Source organism: Triturus cristatus, chromosome 4_2 (genome assembly GCF_964204655.1).
Source record: "Triturus cristatus chromosome 4_2, aTriCri1.1, whole genome shotgun sequence".
Lineage (NCBI taxonomy): Eukaryota > Metazoa > Chordata > Amphibia > Caudata > Salamandridae > Triturus > Triturus cristatus.
In genome coordinates, this window is record NC_140586.1 from 371,384,072 (window position 1) to 371,408,960 (window position 24,889).

General features: G+C 44.2%; 1 protein-coding gene across 2 annotated transcripts in view; it reads right to left on the reverse strand.

Annotated features, from left to right (window-relative positions):
* LOC146833911 (complement factor H-like) overlaps nucleotides 1–24,889 on the reverse strand; it is a 601,647-nt gene that overhangs the window by 193,267 nt on the left and 383,491 nt on the right. The window contains exons 19-20 of one of the 2 annotated variants that reach the window (XM_085601820.1): nucleotides 16,874–17,059; nucleotides 11,834–12,016 (exon numbers count right to left, since the gene is read on the reverse strand). In XM_085601820.1, coding sequence (XP_085457946.1) covers nucleotides 11,834–12,016; nucleotides 16,874–17,059 — 369 coding nt within the window. The remainder of the gene's footprint in view (nucleotides 1–11,833; nucleotides 12,017–16,873; nucleotides 17,060–24,889) is intronic. The other variant, XM_085601821.1, reaches the window with a different exon arrangement.

Here is a 24,889-nt window from a genome sequence, read left to right on the forward strand (position 1 = left end):
GCGCGTTTCCTTGTTTCAGCTCCCGTTTTGTTCACGCCTCGCTTTGCATCTCTAATGAGATGCAACGGAGGCGTGCCTGACAAAACACCATGGGAAAATATCTCTACCCCAGCTTCGTGATATCATCAACGATGGGTAGCGATATTTTAAATCCCGTTAACTATGCCTTAACACAGGAAATTAATTGGATTATGGTGATACGACCACAGGGTTGTATCACCAAGGCTATCTCCGTTTTGGGTGCAACATCGCTGGTTTTCCAGCGATGTTGGCCCATTTCCCTGGAATATTATCGCCCTGGAGTAATGCGTTGTTAATAAACGCATTACCAGGGCGTTAAATTCCTGCGATAGATGGTGATAAATAAACAAGCGTTAACCGCGCTTTGCGTTTATTTATCGCCATCCTAGCAAATATTCCCCTAAATGACTCTAAATGATTGTTGTTTTTGATGAGGTTCATTTTAAATTGCTCTCCTCCATTGAACAAGAGCTTCAAGGAACTGCTGCCAGTCTCTAGTGTTCCACTTCCCTGGGGTTTCTCAGCAGTAGCCCCCCTTGGCCCACAAGGCAGGTTACACTTCCTCAGGCACTCCCCGAGTCCAACAGCCCCTTGCCTCTTGCATGTGTGTCCATTACACATCGGGGTAGATTTTCACAGAATGAGCCACTGGAAACCTTCTCCTTTGGAGTTCCCAATAAGTTCTCCTTCTGCTGCCTCCCAGAGGGAGTTGTGAGGGCAGTGGCACTAGCCATGGAAACAGAGTCTGTCCATTAGAGTCCAAGGAGCCAAGTCCAGGGTGTACTTCTACTCCAGACTATTGTTGCCTTTCCTTTCCCATGTTCTGTTTTACTTGTGCAGGGGTTTAAAAGAGGAGGTGAAGAGTTTTAGAGGGTTGGTTCCCTTGTCCATTCCACAGATGCAACATCAGACCTTCACCCCTAGCTGACACATCCTGTGAACAGCTCACAGGTTGGTCCAAACCCATGCACAGCATTCTGGGTAATTTCTAGATGACAGAGTTAAATGAATGAATGAAGGATATAACTTTTAAAGTGCAAAAATGCGTGGAGGCGTCTTTGCGCTATGTGGAGCAAAGAAGAGCTGGCAGTGTCCTAAGTAGGGAAATTATAGGATCACTGAATGAAAAGCCGGATTTTAAGTTGTTTCCTAAAGACAGGGAGTGAGGAAGCTGTTTTCAGTTCAGGTGGCAAACGGTTCAATGGTAGAACCATAGCTCTGAAAAAATTTCTTCCCCCCCAAGTGGCACGTTTGAAAGTAGCAACCTAGCTGCACTGGGTTTTTCTTAAAGTACGCTGGGGCTTTCCTGTAAAGTGTCTCGTAGGCTAGGCAGAGTACCTTAAAGGTGATACGATGGCTAACAGGGAGCTAATGCAGTTGTTTAATGACTAAACTAGCCAATTGAAATTTTGAGATTTTTTTAAGGAATCGTGCGGCCAAATTTTAAAGGGTCTGTAGTTTCTGGAGAGTACCTTTTGGAAGGTCTACATAAAGACCATTATGGTAATCCAGCCGTGATAAAACTAAAGCAATAACTACAGATTTAAAAAATGTCTGCAGAAATAACTTTTTAATTTTTTTACATTCTAAGCAGGTAGAAAGAAGAAGAAGTGACCTTGTTTACTTGGTCTTTGTATTGTAGCTCGGTATCCATCAGAATCCCTAAATTCTTTACTTTTGAAAGTTGGGTATTGGTGGGGTGCCCAGATCCGATGGCCACCAGTTCAAAGACCAGATGGATGAATCATTGCCGAACAGAATGACCTCTGTTTTTGGGAAGTTATGCTTCAAGCAGTTACTATCCATCCACCCGTTGACTACCCTCATGCAGTTATTGACAGTGATACCACAAAACATTTCCCTCTTTGCAAGTAAGACTATTATTTGTGTGTCATCTGCGTATGATGCCAGTGACAAGCCAAAGGATTTTATCAGGGAGGCAAGAGGTGTAACACAAAGATTAAATAGGGTAGGGGATAGGTAAGGTATGGATCTGAATTAAATTCACCCAGCAACACCATTTGTCGGCGTCCAGAGAGAAAAGATTTTAGTAAGGTCAGGGCAGTTTCTCCAAACCCAATAGCCTGCACACAGTCAACCAATATTGTGTGATTAACCGTGTCGAAAGCCACTGAAAGATCCAGCAGGATAAGGATAACATTGCCCGTTCTGTCACAGGACGCTCTCATTTCCTCCGTGGCTGTAATCAATGCAGTTTAGGTACTATCATTTTCTCTAAAACCAAACTGCGTATCAACCAAATGATGATTATCCTCAATAAAGGAGGAAAGTTGGAGTTTAAGGATTTTTTCCGCTAGTTTGGCCGGGTATGGAAGCCGAGCTATAGGTCGATAGCTTTTTGGATTCAGACTATGAAGATTAGGCTTCTTTGTGAGAGGAAGCACTGAGGCTGATTTCCAGGTATTAGGGAAAATCCCTGTGTTAAACATGGTAGAGAAGATAACAGATAGATGACGTGCTATAACTTCTGGAACCAGGTGGACAGTCTTCGGGGAGCATTGGTTGTGGAGGGATCCTGCTTTGATCTTTGGAATAAGTTCTGCAATCTGCACAGCTGAAAGGCTGTAAAATGTCAAAAAATGATTGACTTAGTTCTGAGTTTGGTAGACTTATTATCAGCACAGCTGCTGATGAAATTTTTAAAGATGTTCAGAAGTTTTTCCAGGAGAAGAATACATGCTAAGGAATCACAAACATCTTGATTATTGACTGCTATATTATTTACCATGGGGTGGTTAATCTTTTTTATAGTTGGTTGTTTCTATTTCTTCTGTGTAGTATTTAAATTTGGCTGCAAGGATTGATTTTTTATAACTTCCTAGGTAGATTTTATATGTTTCCTCGCCTCTACCTTATATTCCGTGCGCCATTTGCACTCTTGTCTGTGGCAATCCTGTTTGATGGTTCTAAGAGATTCATCGAATCTGGGTTGAGAAATCTTTGTTTTGTTTTTGGCTGGACCCCTAAGTGGAACAATAGCATTAAGGGCCGAGCTGATCCTGTTAAAATAGTCCTCTGCCATCTGATCTAGATTAGTGTCATTTATAGAAAATGATTGTGATAAACAATAATCCAAGTCGGTAGCTTGAACCTTATGCCACGCACTGTTAGCCAAGCTCAGTTTACGTGCTATTGGAAGAGAGCTACCTTGTAATTTTAGGTTCCACATTACTTCATAGTGATCCGTCCAGGTTAATGGCAAATAATGGATAAACTTAATGTTGGGGTTAGTGGTGAAAATCCCATCTAGTAACTGACCCGCATGATGTGTGTGCCCCTCCAATATTTGAGCAAAGCGGATACCTGACAGTTAATCTAAAAGGTGTTCTGTTTCTGTATCCAAACGATTTTCCAAATGAAAATGAAAATCCCCAATAAACATAAAGTCAGATTTCAGTAAAAGGACTTCCAGTAACTGGCTGAGTTTTCCTACAAATGTTATTTTTTGTCCATATGGATGATAGATGAGCATCCCATTAAATGATTGGGTCTTTGTGACTTCAATATTTAATATCACAGCTCCCATTCCCTCAACAGTAACTGGATTAAAAGCCACTAACGAGTACTCTCAGTAAATTATTGCTGGTCCCCACCCCTTTAATTAGGTCTGTCGAGACGGAACATGGTATAACCATCAAGTGTCAGCGCTGTGATCTCAGGGCCAAGTTTCTGTCACAAACACCAAATCTATGCAGTGGTTAGAAATGAAATTGGCTACTTCCATATTGTGTTTTACCATCAATCTGGTATTCATAAGGGCACAGATGATGGCTGTCTGGTCAACAAGGAGCTTAGGTCTGTTGGAAAAGCTTTCAAAAATAGAGACCGCCAGGGTGGGTGCACGGTCAGAAAACTACTGTTGCAGTTTGAGCAGGAGATCGGTAGAGGTTCAGTTATAGCTGCTATACTTAATGGTGGAAAATTGTCTGACTTACTCTTTACCTTTAAGTCAAGAAGTGCTTCTCGTGAGTAACTGAGTCCCTGATGTGAATCTATGTGAGGATGGCCAGGGGGACAGGCATTGGGCACAGTCCAGGCGCGGACGGGTACAGACGGGCATGACTTGGGTGCGACTTGGGTGCGACTTGGGTGCGCCTTGGTTGCCCCTGCAGCACGTCGCTGTCACAAGTCTGATGCACATCGGCGCCATACTCAAATTTTAGAGTGAGGAAAGAAGGTCAGGCAAACAGCTTGACCATTGGCCACCCAAAATGGTGGCTATAGTCAGGAAGAAAGCGTGAATAATGCCCCTCCCTCCACTCAATCAGAATGGGAGTGCTGTAGTGGACTGGGGAGGAATGGGATCACCAGATGGGGGCTAAAAAACTAACTACCCAGGAACAACAGATACAAATTAAGCAAGTAAGTTTGTCTGCAGAAAAGATCATCCAGTACCAATCGAAAGAAATTAACAAAGGTACTGTGAGCAGGGTAAAAATAAATGCTTGTAACGTTTTTTCTACTGCATCTGCAAGCTCTGTCTGCTGCGCGTCGGACCATCCTCCAATTTTATAGTGAGAAAAGTCGGTCAGGGGAACAGCTAGACTGTCACCCACTCAAAATGGCAGCTATAGTCAGGAAGAGAGCGCAAATAATGCCCCTCCCTCCAACTCAATCAGCACAGGAGTGCTACGGTGGACCAGGGAGGAACGGGATCACCAACTGGGGGTTAGCAAACTAACTACCCGGGAACACCAGACAAAAATTAAACAGGTAAGTTTGCTTGCAGAAGAGATCACCCAGCAGTGGTCTGAAAGATCCCTCTCAGCTACATAGATCCACCCCTAGCTAACACTGCCCTCCAAGACATTAAATGGAGCCCATAGCGTGACTTGTAGCAAAGTTCTGTCTACTGCCCTATTGTCCCTCTAAGAAGGTCGTACTGAAGTTTGTCAATGAATGTTAGCTGACCCACCCACGCAGATTTCTTCTCCACCCTCATTCTCGACCAGGCCATTCCTGCTCAGAAGGGCGTATTTTCCAAGGGAGGTGTCTTTACTGTCAGATGGCTAGAAGAGTAATTAACGTGGCCAGCAGTGTAGTGCAAATCCTGAATCTTGTTAGGGCTGGACCAGTGAAATATTGCAAAAACTAAATAGCACGAAAGAGCAAAATTATGGAGACATTAATATTACCTTTGCACTTGGGACCCTTTTAAACATGGGAAAAGTCAGGTTAATAATTTTATTATGTTGAGTCTATCCAAAATTATATTTTGTGCAGTATTCAACCAAAGAGTAGATTCAGTGAAGAACTAGACTTACTGTGAGAAGCTGGCTTGGTATATGGTGCTCACTTATGTAAGTGTGGTAAAAAAACAATGGTTCGGGTGTGGCCAAAAGGTCTAATAATAAAGTGATCCTAAGGAGAGCACTTATGGTTAGAGAGTTGAAGATTAATTATTTTAAAGGAGCAAAAAAATTAATAATGTACATAGGGACATAAGTCAGTTCATGTGAAACATTTATTTCCACAACAATAGAATTCAGGTGCTCACACAATAAGTGAAAGAGGCGTGACGTTCAGAGTGATGGGGAAGTTTAAAATAACGGCATCGCATTGACAACAATAGTGTAAAACTCCTCATGCAACTTTATAGAATAGGAAGAGTTTTGTTGTAAAGGGTCAACGGTGTTTTGATCTCAACTGTTCGAGGTCATCATCAGGACATATAATGGGTGAGCAAGCTGAATTGATGCAATTATTCGTAGTGCAAGGAAGAGCAATTGAGGGCTTCAGAAAACAGCTGAGGGTAGACGAGTTCACCCAGATTAATTCGCTGAAGGTACGAGCGTGAGAATATCACGTGTGTGTAAACTTGAAAGGCAGGGTCAGCTGTGTAAATTGTGCTTAAATAAATGTTTCACATGAACTGACTTATGTCCCTATGTACATTATTAATTTTTTTGCTCCTTTAAAATAATTAATCTTCAAGTCTCTAACCATAAGTGCTCTCCTTAGGATCACTTTAAAATTATTATTGGACCTTTTGGCCACACCCGAACCATTGTTTTTTTACTGCATATTTCACCCCAGGTTCACGTATTGGGGTACCCTTGTTTTTCTTAAAACCACTTATGTAAGTGTAGAAGCTTGCACCAATCCAGACAATCCTTATGGTGATTTTAGTGGTCTTAGACAACCTTAGAAAGCTCTCTAAGTGGTAGCTGAGGAAAGTGGCCTTCAGGCTTAGTCCAGAAGGAGTGTAAAGCAGCTAGTTTTACCAGTTTGTGATCTCATGGTATGCATTAAGTGAAAAAGAATCACACAGTGTAGTTATGAAAATAGGTATTTTATTACAGACACGAACACAATGTATTATCTCCCACCAGGAGATACCAATACAATACACACAATATTCAGGAAATAGAGCACGTAAGTAGAACAAATACGAAGTGGTCTCTGGGGGGAGACAAAACCATATACTAAAATAGTGGAATGCGAACTACAACTGAAGTCAAGAAGGGACCAAGAAGATGTAGAAGAGCCGGGAACCCATGAACCACCCAAGGTGAGTATCTAGGAACCCCATCGATTTCGTGTGCAGTGTGGAAACACAACCGCGTGCTCAATGTTAGTCAATAAGTAAGTCGCAGTTACAGTTATTAAGAAAAATTACCCTTCCCAATGGAGCCTGAAGACACCCCATGGAAAATGGAAGGTTGGAGAGTCACCCCACCAGTTGATAGTCCAGAAACCAGGATACCTACACCAGGGATGCTGGGTGCATAGGTGTCAAGTGAAGTGGTAGACCACAATGTAGGACTTCAAGAAAAATGCCACTGGAGAAAAAGACGAAAGAGTCCGGTAGAACCCAAAAGGTGGATTCAAGTTGAGAGGTACCTGCAAGTGGAGGGGACAAAGTCTATGACACTCAGGAGTGAGCAGGAGGCAAGGAAGGCTAATGCCCACCGATGTCGGGAATGAAGGAGAGGTTCACGGTGCCTTTTATGTTGTAGCTGTGCAGACCAGGCAATGCTGTGGATGACCAGGAGCCAGATACGAGCTGTCCCATGTCGGATGTCGATTGCCAGGGGGTCAGCGTCCGGCAGGGGCACCAACAAACCTTGGCAGCGGCAAGCAATGAAGTAAATGAAAAAGATGCAGTGTCGGGACCAGCAAGGTCCTAGGGACTCACCAAGTGAAGGGGAGTCGGAGCAGGCCCCAAGCAAAGAGGGGAGCCCACTGGTGCCAAAGAAGACTTTCGAGAGGACCCCCGGGCCAAAGGCACAGGAGTCGCAAGAGGACCTCGAGCAGCTCACCAAGAGTTGCAGGCCCACAGTGCAGAGGATGCGCTGCAGGTGAGGTTTTTGGCTGGAGAGGATGCTTGAGGTAGGAGCCTGTTTGGTCCTGAAGGTCTCTAGAGGAAACAGCCAACAAGCCTTGGCAACGGCAAGTCAACACAGTGCACAGGGGTTCTGTTCCAGCGGTTCCAATGAGGGATACTGGCCTCAAACTTGGTGAGAGGACAGCGCAGACCTCGAGGGAGTTGTAGAACCACCACCTGGGTTGCTGAGCCTTTCAAAGGACGTGGGAGCCCAGGATCAGCAGACCGTCAGCTGTGTTGTAGTGCCTGCAGATGCAGGGGAGGGATTCCTTCACTCCAAGGGAGATTTCTTTGGGTTTCTTGGAGTTCCACAGGCCTGGCGAAGTACCTGTATGGAGCACGGATGCAGCAGGAATTTTCTCCGTGTGGTCTTGGTTCCTTAAGTGAAGTAAAGCAAAGTCCAGAGTGTCCAGACGGTCAAAGTTGAAGTGGTAAGTGATCTGAATCTTATCCCACAACTAATCAAGGGACCCACCCACAGTTCAGCTCTTAAGTACCCTTGGGAAAGCGTTGAGAGGATTCAGGGGTCTCTCCCAAGAAGGAGCTGGACAGTGGGGAGGATACTCCCATGTCCTTTATCAAGTTTTGCGCAAGAGCAGAAGCCAATGGCTTCATGAAGTGGTTTGAACAGGAGTATGCAAGGAAAGCACCAAGTGTACCCTTCAAGCAGTCTCAGTGGTGCTGGAAAGTGTACCCACCCTGCCCCAACACACTAAACCCTGTCTTGGAGGTGGTCACACCTCCCTGTGACAGAATATCTTTTGTTCTTCCTTCCCCTGCTCGAGCTTGACTCGGAAGTAGGAGGGCAGAAACTTGACTCTGGTCGGCAGCAGCCCTAGATTACAGTCCTGTTCTGGAAGACTGGTACCTGGAGCACTGAGGGAGTTTTACAGTGCATGGAAGAATACCTCCTGAACCGTATGATTCCACCATGTTTGATACCAAACATGACAGGATTCGTTACAGCCAGTTTAGAGATGGTCATCGCGTAATAACGCATGGCCACTCTATATGTCGTAATGGCTGATGTAATTACAACCCGGGAGAATGGACTCTGTAGGTTGTAGGGATGCCTGCTCATGCTGGAGCACCCTCATACTTAGGACCCAGCACCCTGCCTTCAAGATTGAAAGGCCTGCCTTAGGGGTGACGTATAGGTTTTAAGGGTAGTGACCTCAGATACAGGAAAACCTATATCTGTTGTAAGTGGTGCTAGCACCAGCTTACGCAGGCAGCAATGGCAGGCCTGTAGTCACAATCTGAGCGGTCTCTTATGGGTGGCATAATACATGCTGCAGCCCATCGGAGACCCCTGGTGTACCCTTGCCCTGTGTACCTTGGTACCATATAATAAGGACTTACAAGGGTAACCCAGTAGCCAATCTGGTGTGTACCAAAGTAACCACCAAGTCCAATTAAGGGAGGAAGCACAGAGACGCAGCCTGTCTAGTCAGACACCATAACAACACCAGGCAAAGTTGGAGGTAACCATGCAGAAGGATCCGACCTTCCTACACTTACATTTTATTATTCTCTTTTTGCCTAACTAGAGGCCTAATTATGAAGTTGGCGGTCCCTGGACCGCCAAACTCATGTTGGGGCACTGGTAGCGGCAGTCCAACCGCTGTATTACGATTTGGATAGTCAGACTGCCATAAGACTGCTGCTACTGCCAGGGAACAACTATCCCCAGTGGTCTTGCAGTGGTCAGAAGCTCTAACATGTTGGTGGTGCCGCTTCGGCACCTCCACGCATATTTGGAGTTTCCTCACTGCCACCGTTTTTATGGCCGTGAGCCCTCTATGAAACGTGTGGTGGTGAAAAACTAAGAGGGCCCTACAGGGCCCCCAGTTGCCTTAGGGCCATGGGGTGCATGCATGGGGGCACATGGACCCCCAGTTCCATCACGGTATGGACTTCACAGTCCATACCCTGCTGGAACGAGTTGTGGCGGTCCCAGAGCACTGCCTTTCTAAGGCTCTCCTATTAGCCTTTGAAAGGCACCGCCGTGTGACCTCCGCTGCAGGAACACCTGCCAGGATTACAACTTGTAATCTGGCGGGCGGCAGTCAGATTGGTGCTGTGGGAGAAGGGCATGGGCTCCCAAGCTGATGAAGTCGTAATTAGGGCCTAAATAACAAGACCTGTAGATGCCCTTGTCCGATAAATGACAATTGTAGGTTATTCCAAAATCCACACGTAGATGGTATATTCGAGAAAGCCATTAGCATCTATTTCCTCTACTCTGAGAAAGTCTCAGAGGCTTCTAAGCCTGTAGGTCACTTTCATTATATGGCATTGGTCACATGTAATTCCTGAATTGCCTGTTACCTATGTGCTTATGTCTGTTTGATTTTTATGTGTGCGGGAGGCTAATTTGAGCAGAACTACTTCTATAGAGAGACATTTTCTGCTCAAATCTGTCTCCTCCTGGTATTTTGATTAACTTCTGTGTGCGATGTATGCTTTTACCTAAAAAGATTATGATACCAGACCAAAACATTAGACACATCAATAATTTCATCAAATGTTTACCAAACGTTTGGTGGGAGAAGCAGGATACAAAGATGACACACTTCCTTACTAGTTACCTGTGTCCACCACTGACACATGTAAGGACTTATGCATTCTCCATAAATGCATTCCCATTATATCTGCAAAGCACAATTCCATGTGTCAGCTAAAATGGATATAAATGCGCTTTAGAATTCCAGAGCGTTTTCATAGATGCTGTTGCAGTGCAATTGCAGCTGCAATCAAATCATTTCTCCATCATGAAAAAGCTAAAGGCCTTCAAGGTGCCCAATCAATGGAACTGAATGATTCAAAATGTTTGGCCCATTTCACAAAGATTTTGCAGTTAGTAAGTGCAGGAGGCTGGCTTCGTATATGGTGCACAGTTATTTAAGTCACTCATCTTGACCTAATCCAGACAACCCTTATGGTGATTTTAGTGGTCTTTGAAAACCTTTGAATGCTCTCAAAGTGGTAGCTGTGGAGAGCAACCTTTAGGCGTATCTTGAAGAAGTGTAAAGCAGCTTGTTTTACCAACTTTAATGAGTAGTGTAGGTTAGATGAAAATGAAAACACGCAGTGGTCATTAAAATTGGTCTTACCTAATTAGACACACTATCACTAACACATTGGAACATCTCCTAACCAGAGATATTGACAAAATACACAAGAATACTTTTGAATAATCAGCAAAGCAGCACAATATACACTGGTCTTCAGGGGGAGGCCAAACCATATACTAATAAAGTGAAATGCAAACTGCAAAGGAGAACAGGACTTTGACCAGACGACCCAGAGGAGCCAGAGGCACAAGGAACCACCTAATGTAAATACCCAGGAATCCCACAGAGGCTGTGTGCAGAGTGGAAAAACAGCTGCATGCCCAATGGAAGTCAATGGAGAAGTCGCAGTTGCAGTTTTAAGGAAGAAGGACCCTTCTCAGAGGACCCTGAAGAATTCCTCTGGAGGACAGCAGGTTGAAGTGCCACTCCAAACGTGGATACCCCAGGAACCAGGTTACCTGCACCAGGGAAGACTGGTGTATAGGGGTGAAGAGACCTTGAACGGCTGTTACCAGGTGCACAGGGGGTCTCTCTAAGGGCCCCCCAGTACATGGGATTATACCTCGAACACCAGAATCAGTGTTGGGGAATAATTCCAACATATTTGATATCGGTTCAGTGCAGCCACTATATAGTTAGACATCTTGTAATGACTGATGTCCACTATGTGTCTCAAATTGGCTGACTGCACTTGCCAAGCCTGGAGAATCAACTCTGGGTTTGTAGGGGTGTCCTGCTCATGCAGGGGTACCCTCACACTTGTAACCAAGCCCCCTGCTGTCAGGACTGACGAGCCTGCAATAGGGGTGACTTATAGGCTTTAAGTGCATTGACCTTAGATATAAGGAAACCCATATCTGTTGTGAGAGGTGCAAGCACCATCTTACACAGGCTGCAATGGAAGGCCTAATAGTCACAGTTTTGAGTGGAATACTATGGGTGGCACAATACATGCTGCAGCCCATGGGAGACCCCTGTTGTACCTATGCCCTGGGTACCTCAGTACAATATGCTGGGACTTATAAGGGTATAAGGGTACACCAGTAGCCAGTTGTGGAGGTACCAAAGTACTTAGCATGTCAATTTAGGGGAGAAAGCACAGTTGCTGGGGTCCTGATTAGCAGGATCCCAGTGGACTAGGTCAAAAACACACTGACATGAGGCAAAAAGTGGGGGTAACCATGCTAGAAGATCCTACCTTCCTACACTAAGTGGAACAAAATTGTGTTGGATTGATTCTAACAGTTAATCAGGAATCCTACTGGCTTAAACCTGACTCACTTCTTGAATTTAGAGTAAGACAAGAGTATTCCAAGCACAAGTCACTGTAAAATATGTGTGAATTCTACTCACTATGTTTAGTATCCTGAGTTAATTCTGTACTTACGTATGCATTGTGGCACATCCCCTGACCATTTCCCATCAATGCAAGTCAGTATTCTTGTCCTTTCCAAAGCATAATCCTTGTCGCATACGTATTCAACAGATGAATCCTGATTATATTGATTTTTCACATCTCCAACAATTTTTCCATGGGGAACCAATGGTGGTCTAGAGCAAGCTGGGGGAGCTGAATGAAAACAAAGAAGAGTGTAATGTATTAGCATGCACTCAGATTTGTAAAAGTAGATTTGAGGCAAAAACTGTAACTGCATTATATTTTCTGCAATGCCAAATCCATCTTTTTGAAAGTTATAAAAACCTAAATAGTAGCAAGCAAACTGAACTGATATGTAATGTATTGAATTTCACCATGTCCCTGAGAATCTCCTGTAGTAATACGAAACTTTGGGCTATTAGTGGGTCTTTCTGATTCTATACAGTAGCTCCGGGCAAACAGCAACCCTGGAAATTTTTCACAGCATTGATAGTCATTTGTGTTAATTTATGGTTAAATGTTTAAAGGGCGTACTGCAAGTATTTAGAAGGTATAAGTCAAGTGCGACAATTACGCAATGTTGAATGCTGCGGTCGACATATATAGAGGAAGTAGGCCAACAGTTCTGCTCAGTGGAAATGCCCTGCTTACCTGTGCCCTACTGAAGAAAACAAAAAAGTGATGTGTGGATTGCGTAACCCCTTGACTGCTTGAATGCTTGGGGTCCAGGCCCCTATCGTTCTAATCCCTTTTTGATGTGTGGGCCCTTCATAAAAACCTTCCTCAAAAGGTACCCACGCCATGGTTTCCCAGATTTTGTAATTCTAAAGGTATCCACGGGTTGTTGATTCTTCTTAAGGGAACTCTATCAGTCATCTTAAATAGGAGACTAATGACGTTTTGCCAGCCAGAGAAGTGCACACTTAGCTAGTGCTGCACCTGATACACTAGTGGGAGTCAGAGCAGGTGAAGAGGATGGATGGAGGAGGGCTCCAGTGAGGAGCACATTTCAGTTAAGCAGTGTTTTCCTTAGCCCTTCAGCTTCTGACAATGCAGCATACCAACTTCTACAGGGTGCTGGAATACAAACATAGCCAATGAAGAACAAAATGCCAATACTGATTAACTCTTTTTCTTTTATACATACCACATTGAAGTCAAACAATGTGACCACAAGACCTTTTGTCTCTGTTTGAATCAATCAAAATATATTTATCCACATAGTCATTTATGGATTCATGAAAATCATTAAAATTCATCAACATACCAAAATTGTTCAGAACACCACATATCAACATATCTCTCACACCACCAACCATAACTTTTTTTAACTCACTGCTTCAATTTTTCCCAGTTCTACAATCTCACCACACTCATTCCAGCAGCCTCACAACCACACTTACACACAGAGGGGCAGATTTACACTAACTGGCGCATCCCTGCATATCAGCAGGGATGCGCCAGTTATTTTGCGTCACGGCTCCACCACCGTGGATGCGCCACATTTACAATGCGGCGCACCTTGGGCAAAAATGGACAGATGCGTGACACATCTGCTGCCGTAAAGGCGGCGCATTGCTGGAGTTGCGTCGCAAGCGTGACGGAGCTCCAGCAAGGCTCGGGGGTGCCCTATCTTTAAAATGCTGCGTCAATCCATATGCCTGCTTCAAGCAGGCGCAGGGTTTTGACGCAGCATGGCCTTAAATGTGGCTGAGTGAAATCTTGTAGATTTCACTCAGCCACTTTTAGGAGGCGTTCACACATTGAAGTCAAACAATGTGACAAAGTGACCAGAAGACCTTTTGTCTCTGTTTGAATCAATCAAAATGTATTTATCCACATAGTCATTTCTATGGATTATTAAAAATCATTAAAATTCATCAACATACCAACATTTTTCAGAACACCACATATCAACAGATCTCTCACACCACCAATTGCTTCAAATTTTCCCAGTTCTACAATCTTACCACACTCATTCCAGCAGCCTCACAACCATACTTTCTAAAACACACAAACTCTCTTCAAATAACACAAATAGTTTTAAGCACAAGACCAAAAGTGAATTAGTTTCAAAAACACAATACAAAATTGAAAACAATTTGCACAGATGTAAACACTCGATTGGTCATAAACAGGTTGAGGCGTTTCGAACACCCAAAAGTAATTAGCGGGGTCCTTCTTAGGACCGACAAGCTCAATTTCATAACTAGATCAGCCGATCTATGTTTCTGCTGGCAACATCATTCTTTCTCTGTAACAATTTTCAGGCAGTCGTGGACCGCTTTCAAGTATATCCTGCTCAGGTTGTATCAGACTGGAGCGTCCTTCTTTTGAATTGCATTCCAGGCTGTCTACGCCTAGGGTGGTGGTGGAACATCACTTATGGTCTTCGTTTTATCCTTTCTAAAACGGAAAGACGAAAGGGTATGTTTTGAGGATTGACAGAGAAGCGGCAAATAAACTGCCGACTAAGCATGCTGAGAAGTAAGCAAAGCTATATTATCATTATATAAGATATAAGGCATAATTAACTGCCCTTTTGTCTTTCCGTTTTGCTAATTGTTTTCAATTTTGTATTGTGTTTTCGAAACTATTTCACCTTTGGTCTTGTGCTTAAAACTATTTGTGTTATTTGTAAAGAGTCTGGGGCAGATTTACAAGCCCCTTGCGCCTCTTTTACGCCGCTGTTGCGTCACTTTTGTGACGCAGCGGCGGCGCAAAGCCATCGCCATGGTGCGGGGTAATTACAACGTGACACATCTGGGAGATGCGCCACGTTGTAAAGCCCTGCGCCACATGTAGGCGTTCCAGCGCAGGGGGGGCGTTCCGGCGCAGGAACGCCTCCTAAAAGTGGCTGAGTGAAATCTACAAGATTTCACTCAGCCACTTTTAAGGCAATGCTGCGTCAAAACCCTGCACCTGCTTGAAGCAGGCGTAAGGTTTGACGCAGCATTTTAAAGATGGGGCACCCCTGAGCCTTGCTGGAGCTGCGACGTGCTTGCGACGCAACTCCAGCAATGCGCCGCCTTTACAGATAGCAGATGTGTCACTCATCTGTCCATTTTTGCTCCATGCGGCGCATCCATGGTGGCAGAACCGTGATGCACAATAACTGGCGCATCCCAGCTGATATGCAGGGATGCGCCAGTTATTGTAAATCTGCCCCTCTGTGTGTAAGTATGGTTGTGAGGCTGCTGGAATGAGTGTGGTGAGATTGTAGAACTGAGAAAAATTGAAGCAGTGAGTTAAAAAAAAGTTGTGGTTGGTGGTGTGAGAGATATGTTGACATGTGGTGTTCTGAAAAATTGCGGTATGTTGATAAATTTTAATGATTTTCAATAATCCATAGAAATGACTATGTGGATAAATACATTTTGATTGATTCAAACAGAGACAAAAGGTCTTGTGGTTGCATTGTTTGACTTCAATGTGGTACATATAAAAGAAAAAGTGTTCATCAGTATTGGCATTTTGTTGTTTATTGGTGAGTTGGGGCTCAGCCTTACTGATTTTGAGTCCAAACCCTCGTTGTTATTCGGAATACAAACATAGTCCCACAATCGCTACTGCAAACCTTGAAACCTGAGAAATACCCTAGTGATCAAATTCTGTGACAGCTACATGGAAGAAGCAATGGATGAGAGGGGCTGAACCAAAGTGACCAATGTTTACGGGGTACTGACCCAAAGACCGTTTATGTATATATTTATTTGGCGTTGCTGACATGAGCTCTGGCAGAAGGCTGGAGCTATCAGTAGTCAGACCTTAAAACCGCTCTATCTGGCTTCCTGACCGTTTAGGCTCATGGGTGAAACAAAATGTAAAAACAACAGTTGATAGACAGAATGCAGAACAATGTCATACATTCACCCCAGTACACTGGCGTAACTCCCTACAAGGCTCCTGGGGGTGCCCCCTTTAGGCTCAATAAGGAGCCCTGCAGCCAGAGTGTTGTGCTGAGGGGGCCCCCTGGAGCTTGCCCCCCTCCCACAACACAGGGGCTGTGGGGGTCTGTGTTACGCCCCTGGATCTGGGCCTAAATCCATCGTTTTTTTACTCACCATGCCATTCCAGTTTAAACCCAGCCATATGCATATCAGTCTTGACCCTGTGCCTCATGGGAACAGTCCAGCCTGAACTGCCAAGCCAGGTCCTCCCTGAACTGAAACCAAGCATCCTATGACCGGTTTTGGGGTTTCACCCCTCTTCAGCCAGGATAGCTAGATTCCAGTGGCATGGAGAGCACGGGACTCACGTCTGAGCATACACGTCCCACTCGGGGTGACAAATGCAAAAACAATAATTGATGGACAGAATGCAGAACAGTGTCATACATTCACCCCAGTACAGAGGTCTGAGCCTAAATCCATCATTTCTTTGCTCACCATGCCATTCCAGTTTGAACCCAGCCATATGCAAATCAGTCTTGACCCTGTGCCTCATGGGAACAGTCCAGCCTGAACTGCCAAGCCAGGTCCTCCCTGGACTGAAACCAAGCATCCTATGACCGGTTTTGGGGTTTCACCCCTCTTCAGCCAGGATTGCTTGATTCCAGTGGCATGGAGAGCACGGGACTCATGTCTGAGCATACCCGTCCCACTCGGGGTGACAAATGCAAATGTAACACAATGATTAATTAGATCTCCTGGAAGTATGGCCAATGATTATATGTGCCAAAATGACATTAACATAGGACTTTGCATTTTTTAACAACCTCAAAAGTTACAATTAAATGTTAGCTTGTATTTACACAGGCAGAATTATAATTGAGAAGCCTTATGAATTCTTAAATAAATGATAAGTGGCATCCTTCAAATTCAGTTAGGTTATCAGAATAGAAGGACAGGAACACTCATTTAAAAACAAAAGTAAAAAACACAAACAGGCAAATTGAGGCACTAGTAGAGTTTTGAACGTTTTATAAAATCAGCCCAGGAAACTGCTTACAGAGTTAAGCATATCACTAAGTAGCAAATGTGAAAACAACCAATAGTGGATTTGTTTCAGTTTTAGCAATATAATCACATTTTAAGAAGCAATACTCACTATTGTCACACTCTGGATAGTCCAGGTTCCCCCGGGTGCACTCGACTATCATTTTTTGATTTGGTTTCTTGTAGAAACCTGGTTTACATGCAAACTCCGCCATGGTTCCATCTTTAATTTCTGTATTTTCATTCATAAGTATAATATTCCTTGGATCCATTTCTTTGGATGATGGTGTGCACGATCCTGTGAACCAAAGCATTATTATTTTCATTTTGTAATACATTTTCATACGTCGTCCTCTCATAATGTCAGCTCTTTGGAATAGCTAAGAATCGAGATTCAAATCTGAATCTTAATTCTTGCTAAGAGAAGTCACTTTTTAGATATTGGCTATAAGCAGCTTTAGTTCTCTGTCGGCAGAACTATTGTTTCCAACCCATAACATATACTTATATGGGGCTTTGTGTCAGCGCCTTCATTATGATTGGTTAGCTTTGTTATCTATCTCTGTTGGCTGTATATACCTTATCTCGCCATTCCTATGTTTTTGCCACCCAGCATCATTTTAGTCTCACAGAGTTCTGACTTCATGAGTGGCACCCTTTGACTGCACTTCTGAGGTGAACCTTATTTTCTATGGCGCATTCCACAGAGGTGCATGTGTTTCCTTTCTCTCTCTCCATTTAGTCTTCCTCTCCTCTTCTCCCCATCCCGCGCCATATAGTATTCATTTATTTACCTATACAAATATTATTACAAAGGCCCCACAGCTACAAAATGCTGCTGGGCTGCTTGAATCATTTTGGTGGGTTTCACGCACACTTTCTACTTACTTTTAATATATTGTAATTTGCCCCTCTGACATGACATAACGTGTATTTGTAAAGTGCATGTGCACCCAGAGGCATCTTTGTGCTGAAGAACAGATGTTTATTGTTAACCAAGTCAATGGTACTCATTTTATTGACCTCAGATGGATGAAAGGCTGAGCTGACCCGCCAAGACTTGAATCTGTGACCATGAGGTCGAAAACAGGCGTCTGCAGTGGACCCATTAGTCCACTGAGAAACCAGACCCGGCTGCTGCTTCACTGCGCTCAAACAGTATATTGAAAGTGGCTGCCATGATGCTCATGTGCCCATGCTTCTTGATGCACGGCAGCCATCCTGGAATATGCTGTCTTAGTGAACTCCTACTCTATTACCCTCCATGAACCTGCATGCTCCTTGATGCATATTCACATGTTGCTTGGCTCAAAGCATTGGCAGATCTAACAGCTCAGCATTTTATAGCCTGGGCGCATTGCCACATGCTTATTAATATTTTTTTCCCCCATTTAACCCCAGAATTTTTGTCTATTCTGTCCAACTACATTACCTTAGAGCACAGCTAATGACTAAGTGTGGGCAAAATTTTAACTATACCGAAAAAATACATGAAATTTTCAAACTTCACGTTATGGAAAAGTATTCAAAATCTCATATTTTGTAATTTTGTGTTCATTATTATAGGAAAGCTCGGACTTTCCCTTAAACAAATAACACAAGTTTCCAGTAAGACTTGGCAAGAGACATTTTCTGTTCGAATTAGGGTCATAATTGTATCTAACAAGACTTTTAACACACAAAAACAGGTGGTACCTGAAGACTCTGGGGAATGTGGGTTGGGTGGAATTCTGCAGATCAACACTGATTCCAGAAATTCCCATCAGAGAAATGTGAGGAAAATGTTTTTTTATACACAGTCTGAGGTTTGCAAGGGATTCTAGGTAACAGAACCTGGTGATAGCCACACAAGTCACCCTATCCTGGATTCCTCTTGGTGTCTGGTTTTCAGAAATGTAAGGGTTTTCTAGGTTTTCCTAGGTGCCGGCAGAGCTAGGATTCAAAGTCTACAGCTAGGCACTTTCCATAAAAGGGTTAGTTTACACTGTAGGAATGTGGTGTATCCACGTTGCATTTTGGCCCGTTTCCTGTCGCAGACACTAGGCGACCCCACACAAGTGAGATACCAGTGTTATCAGAAGACTTTGAGGAATGCGGGTGGGTGGAATTCTGTGGATCCACACATATTCCAGAAGTTTCCATTAAAGAAATGTGAGGAAAATGTGTTTTCTTTTACTCAGTTTGAGATTTGCAAGGGATTCTGGGTAACAGAACCTGGCGAGAGCCACACAAGTGACCTCATCCTGGATTACCCTCGGTGTCTACTTTTGACAAATGTATAGGTTTGCTAGGTTTCCCTAGGTGCCGGCAGAGCTAAGGTTTAAAATCCAGAGCTAGGCACTTTCCAAAAAAAAGGTTAGTTTTCACTGTAAAAATGTGGTGTATCCATGTTGCAATTTGGCCTGCTTCCTGTCGCAGACACTAGGCCTACCCACACAACTGAGGTACCATTTTCATCTGAAGACTTTGGTGAATGCATGGTGGGTGGAATTCTGTGGATACACACAGATTCCAGAAGTTTCAATTACAGAAATATGTGGAAAATGTGTTTTATTTTACATAGTTTGAGATTTGCAAGGGATTCTGGGTAACAGAACCTGGTGAGAGCCACACAAGTGACCCCATCCTGGATTCCCCACGGTGCCTACTTTTCACAAATGTATAGGTGTGCTAGGCTTCCCTAGGTACCAGTAGAGTTAAGTTTCAAAATCCAGAGCTAGGCACTTTGCAAAAAAGAAGCAGTTTTCAATGTAAAAGTGTGGTTTATCCTTGTTGCATTTTGGCCCGTTTCCTATCCCGGGCACTAGGCTTACCCACACAAGTGAGGTACCATTTTTATCTGAAGACTCTGGGGAATGTGGCTTGGGTGGAATTCTGTGGATTCATGTAGATTTCTAAACTTTCCATCACAGAAATTTGAGGAAAATGTTTTTTTTGTTTTACAAAGTTTGAGGTTTGCAAGGGATTCTAGGTAACGGAACCTGGTGAGAGCCACACAAGTGACCCCATCCTGGATTCTTCTTTGTGTCTGGTATTCAAAAATGTATTGGTTTTCTAGGTTTCCCTAGGTGCTGGCAGAGCTAAGTTTTAAAATCGAGAGCTAGGCACTTTGCAAAAAAGGGTCAGTTTTCATGGTAAAAATGTGGTGTATCCATGTTGCGTTTTGGTCCGTTTCCTGTCCCAGGCACTAGGCCTACCCACCCAAGTGAGGTACCATTTTTATCTGAATACTTTTGGGAATGTGTGTTGTGTGGAATTCTGCGTATTCACGCAAATTCCAGAACTTGCCATCACAGAAATGTGAGGAAAATGTTTTTTTTTTTACACAGTTTGAGGTTTGCAAGGGATTCTAGGCAACAGAACCTGGTGAGAGTCACACAAGTCACCACATCCTGGATTTCTCTTTGTGTCTGTTTTTCAGAAATGTATACGTTTTCTAGGTTTCCGTAGGTGCCGGCAGAACTAGTGTTTAAAATCCTCAGCTCGGCACTTTCCAAAAAAAGGGTTGGGTTTCACTGTAAAAATGTGGTGTATCCACGTTGCATTTTGGCCCGTTTCCTGTTGCAGGAACTAGGCCTACCCACAAAAGTAAGGTACCATTTTTATCTGAAGACTTTGGGGAATGTGGGGTGGGTGGAATTCTGTGGATCCACGCAGAGTTCAGAACTTCCCATCAGGAAAATGTGAGGAAAATGTGTTTTTTAAACAGTTTGAGGTTTGTAAGGGATTCTTGGTAACATAACCTGGTGAGATCCACACAAGTCACTGCATCCAGGATTCCTTTGGGTGTCTTGTTTTAAAAAATGTACAGGTTTTATAGGTGTTTCTAGGTGTTGGCAGAGCTAGGGTTCAAAATCCACAGCTAGGCACTTTGCAAAAAAAAGGGTTGCTTTTCACTGTAAAAATGTGGTGTATCCAAGTTGTATTTTGACCCATTTTCTGTCTTGGACACTGGGCTACCCACACACAAGTGAGGTGCAAATATTATTGAGGGACTTTGGAGAATGTGGGGTGGGTGGAATTTTGTGGATCCAGGCAGATTCCAGAGCTTGCCATCACAGAAATGTGAGGAAAATGTGTTTTTTTGACAAAGTTTGAGTTTTGCAAGGGATTCTGGGTAACATGACCTAGTGAGATCTACACAAGTCACCCCATCCTGTATTTTCCATGGTGTATAGTTTTCAAAAATTTACAGGTTTGCTTGGTTTTCCCAGGTACCGGCTGAGCAAGGGTCCAAACTCCACAGCTAGGCACATTGTGAAAAAGGGTAAGTTTTCACTAGAAAAATGTGTTATGTCCATATTGTGTTTCAGACCTTTTGCTGTCACAGGCACTAGGCCTAACCACACATGTGAGGTACCATTTTTATTAGGAGACTAGTGCAACGTTTATTAACTATTGACTTTCTATGCATTTCTGCCTTCAAAATGCAAGACAATGTGTAAAAAAGAAGTCACTTTGAAAAGTGTCCTATAATTCACATGCTAGTATGGGTACCCACGATTTCGGAGATATGCAAAGAGCTACTGCTTATAAACTCTATATTTTGATCCCAATTCGGAAATAAATATGTGTCCTTGTTACCTATTTTCCGCTCTTTATATTTTACCAAAGGATTTGCTATATACCCGGTACACAATGAAAAAACAATTCAAGACGCAGCACAGTTATTGGCTCTTGGTTCCTCGTTTTTTAGGTGAACTTAATAGTCCTATATATTCCCACAACCAGAAGGGGCCAGCGGATGTAACGGTATACTGCTTTAAAAAAATCTGTCCTACTTAGAAGAAGGATCTACAGGTGAAAACGTTGGCACAAATGGCTGTTTTTTTCTACTCATTTTCAACTTTTCTAATTTTCAATTGTTAGTTTCTATAAAAAAAACGTTGAAGGATCTACAGAAATGACCCCTTGCTGAAATCAGAATTTTGTCTAATTTTCAGAAATGTATAGCTTTCTGGGATCCATTATTGCTTTTGCACCCATTTCTACCACTAACTGGAAGGAGGTTGAAAGCACAACAAGTAGCAAAAATAGGCTACATCCCAGTAAAATGCCAAAACTGCGAAACCAATTTTGGTTTCCTGACAAAAGTGTGCCGTCCCTGAAAGCTGGGAAGATGGTGATTTCGGCACCACAAACCCTTTGTTGATACCATTTGCAGAGAAAAAAACCAAATGCTTTCTTTTGCAGCACTTTATCGCCATGTTTCAAAAAAATAAAAACCTGGGTACCCTAAAAATCCCATGATGTCGGAAGAAAAGGAGGCAAATTTGGCATGGATACCTTATGTGGACAAAAAGTTACAGGGGCCTAATCGCAAACTACCCCAAATAGCCCAATAAAGGCTTAGCACAGCGGGGGAAAAGGCCTAGCAGCGAAAGGGTAAAGAGTTTTTGAAAAAGTTGACAAAATACGTAAAAATTCTATAAGATTTGTACAACCGAAATTAAATAATAATGTTTAAGTAAAAAAATTGTATGATAAAAAAACAAATATATTGAGTACTATTTAAATATACTCTAAAAAGTATATTGAACCTGTTATAAAAAAAAGTATGTATATCAAATATATATTGGTAGGAAAAATATTGAAAAATACCAGTACGTGAAATAATGCAAAATAATATATACCATGTTTTGTGTTGCAAAAAAATATGAGAAATGCTGTTAAAAATTTACAATAAATACTTTTTAAGTTTAAAAAATGTGTTTGATAAAATGTAAACATATACATGATATCAAATATAAATAACTAACCAAATATAGAAATATATAAAAGTCAAAAATGGTGTAGTTTACTATCTTTCACAAAAGTAAATACTAATGATGTATGTGAAAAATGCAATACTTAGGTGCCGATTACGATCCAGTAAAAACCGTGTACGAACCGTCAGTCGGAGCGAATTCCCCGTCCGACTCGTACCCGGTCGTAAAACTTTACAAACATGGAATTACGATTCGCACGGAAACACCATTTCCGTACGAATCGTAAAAAACACCGACCGACGAAAATATACATACGAATGTGATCCGGGAATGCTGCGACGTGACGTCGGGACGCTTTCAGGCAGCGTTTCACGACCCAGGAATTACGATTCGAACCGACAGCAGTCCGGACGGCAATATTTTCACGGCACCCAAAAAGTGCCGCAAAAGCGAAGTACGGCGCGAAATGACCAGTCCCCGTAGGTACGCGCCGAACCCCCCTGTATGTACACCCGTGTACGTGTCGTACCCCCCGTGTACGTTCGAGTCGTACCCCCCGTGTACGTTCGAGTCGTACCCCCCCGTGTACGTTCGAGTCGTACCCCCCCGTGTACGTTCGAGTCGTACCCCCCCCGTGTACGTTCGAGTCGTACCCCCCGTGTACGTTAGAGTCGTACCCCCCCGTGTACGTTCGAGTCGTACCCCCCCGTGTACGTTCGAGTCATACCCCCCCGTGTACGTTCGAGTCATACCCCCCCGTGTACGTTCGAGTCGAACACCCCCGTGTACGTTCGAGTTGAACCCCCACCCGTGTATGTGTGATGCGTACCCCCAGTGCTACGCGCTGGGGGTACGCACCGTACATACACGGGTGGGGGTTCGACTCGAACGTACACGGGGGGGTTCGACTCGAACGTACACGGGGGGGTACGACTCGAACGTACACGGGGGTACGCACCGTACATACACGGGTGGGGGTACGACTCGAACGTACACGGGGGGGTTCGACACGTACACGGGTGTACATACAGGGGGGTTCGGCGCGTACCTACGGGGGCTGGGGGGGTGTTCGGCGCGTACCTACAGGGGATGGGGGGGTCGGTGCGTACCTACGGGGGCTGGGGGGGGGCGGCGCGTACCTACGGGGGCTGGGGGGGGGTCGGCGCGTACCTACGGGGGCTGGGGGGGTCGGCGCGTACCTACGGGGGCCGGGGGGGGGTCGGCGCGTACCTACGGGGGCTGGGGGGGGGTACGGCGCGTACATGCGGGGGCTGGGGGGGTACGGCACATACATGCGGGGGCTGGGGGGGGGTACGGCACGTACCGGGCACCTGTTTGGACGTCTCCATGGTTGTTATGGGAGTTCGGTGCGGACGGTCTTTTAACCATACGGTTGTACATTCGGACGCCCGGGATGGATCATGATTCCTCGGTCGGACTTCACCTTTCACGTTTGTACGGTGAATCGTACGAGGACGTGTCGGACACATTTTCCGACCCGAGGACGTGTGGGGAATGATTCCCAATGCGGTTCGTATGGACTTTTTACCATGCGAATCGTGATTGCCAGTTCGTACGGCACTTGTACGATTCGTACGGTAAAAAGACCGGATACGAGTCGCACGGGGATATTTTTTACCGGATCGTGATCGGCACCTTAAAGTTTTACATGTAGTAATAACACTGTAATACAGCACAATAGATTAACCATGTTATACACCAAAATTATATACTACAATTCACTATTTACTCCAAACTAAGCCACTTTAGGGAAGGTGTTGGACACTTAGGGGTCGATTCTAAGCACTTCAAAATGTCCCGTTCGTATTCTTTTCCGTCTGACCAATTATGATGTGGTCAGTCGGAAAGGAATCTGAATGGGCTTTCCGAATGTCCTCCGCCATTTGGAAAGGGGCCTGAATCCTAAAGGCGGCTCTTTCCTGCTCGAGGTATTACGATGACAGATTCCCACAGCCTTTCTGTACCAGCCTTTCCGACACAGGAAGGTTGTGGGAATCCGACTTTGGAGACCCTCATGGGTGCAAGGCCTCTGGATGGCGGCTTAGGGGCCACCTATGGTGCCCCCTGTTGATCCCTGCACCCGGTGACATGCACTTTGAGGTGTCTGGCCTCAGGTGCAGGGATGTACTGCACCTCTGCTCTTGACAATGAGGGCATGCATTCCATCCAGAATGCATGCTCCCATCGTAAAGAATAGGATTGAAACCGAACAGTGTTCTGTCACATCCTACTTGCTGGTTTGGGACCGCCGATAGGAGGTGAGTCGGTCCCACTTCCAGATCAATGTCAGATGGACTCAGGTCCATCCGACATCGAAATCGGTCCCTAGTTGGGTCACATTTACTATTCCAACCCCATTTCAAATAATTTAGGAAATGTTGGACACTAAGATGGTCATA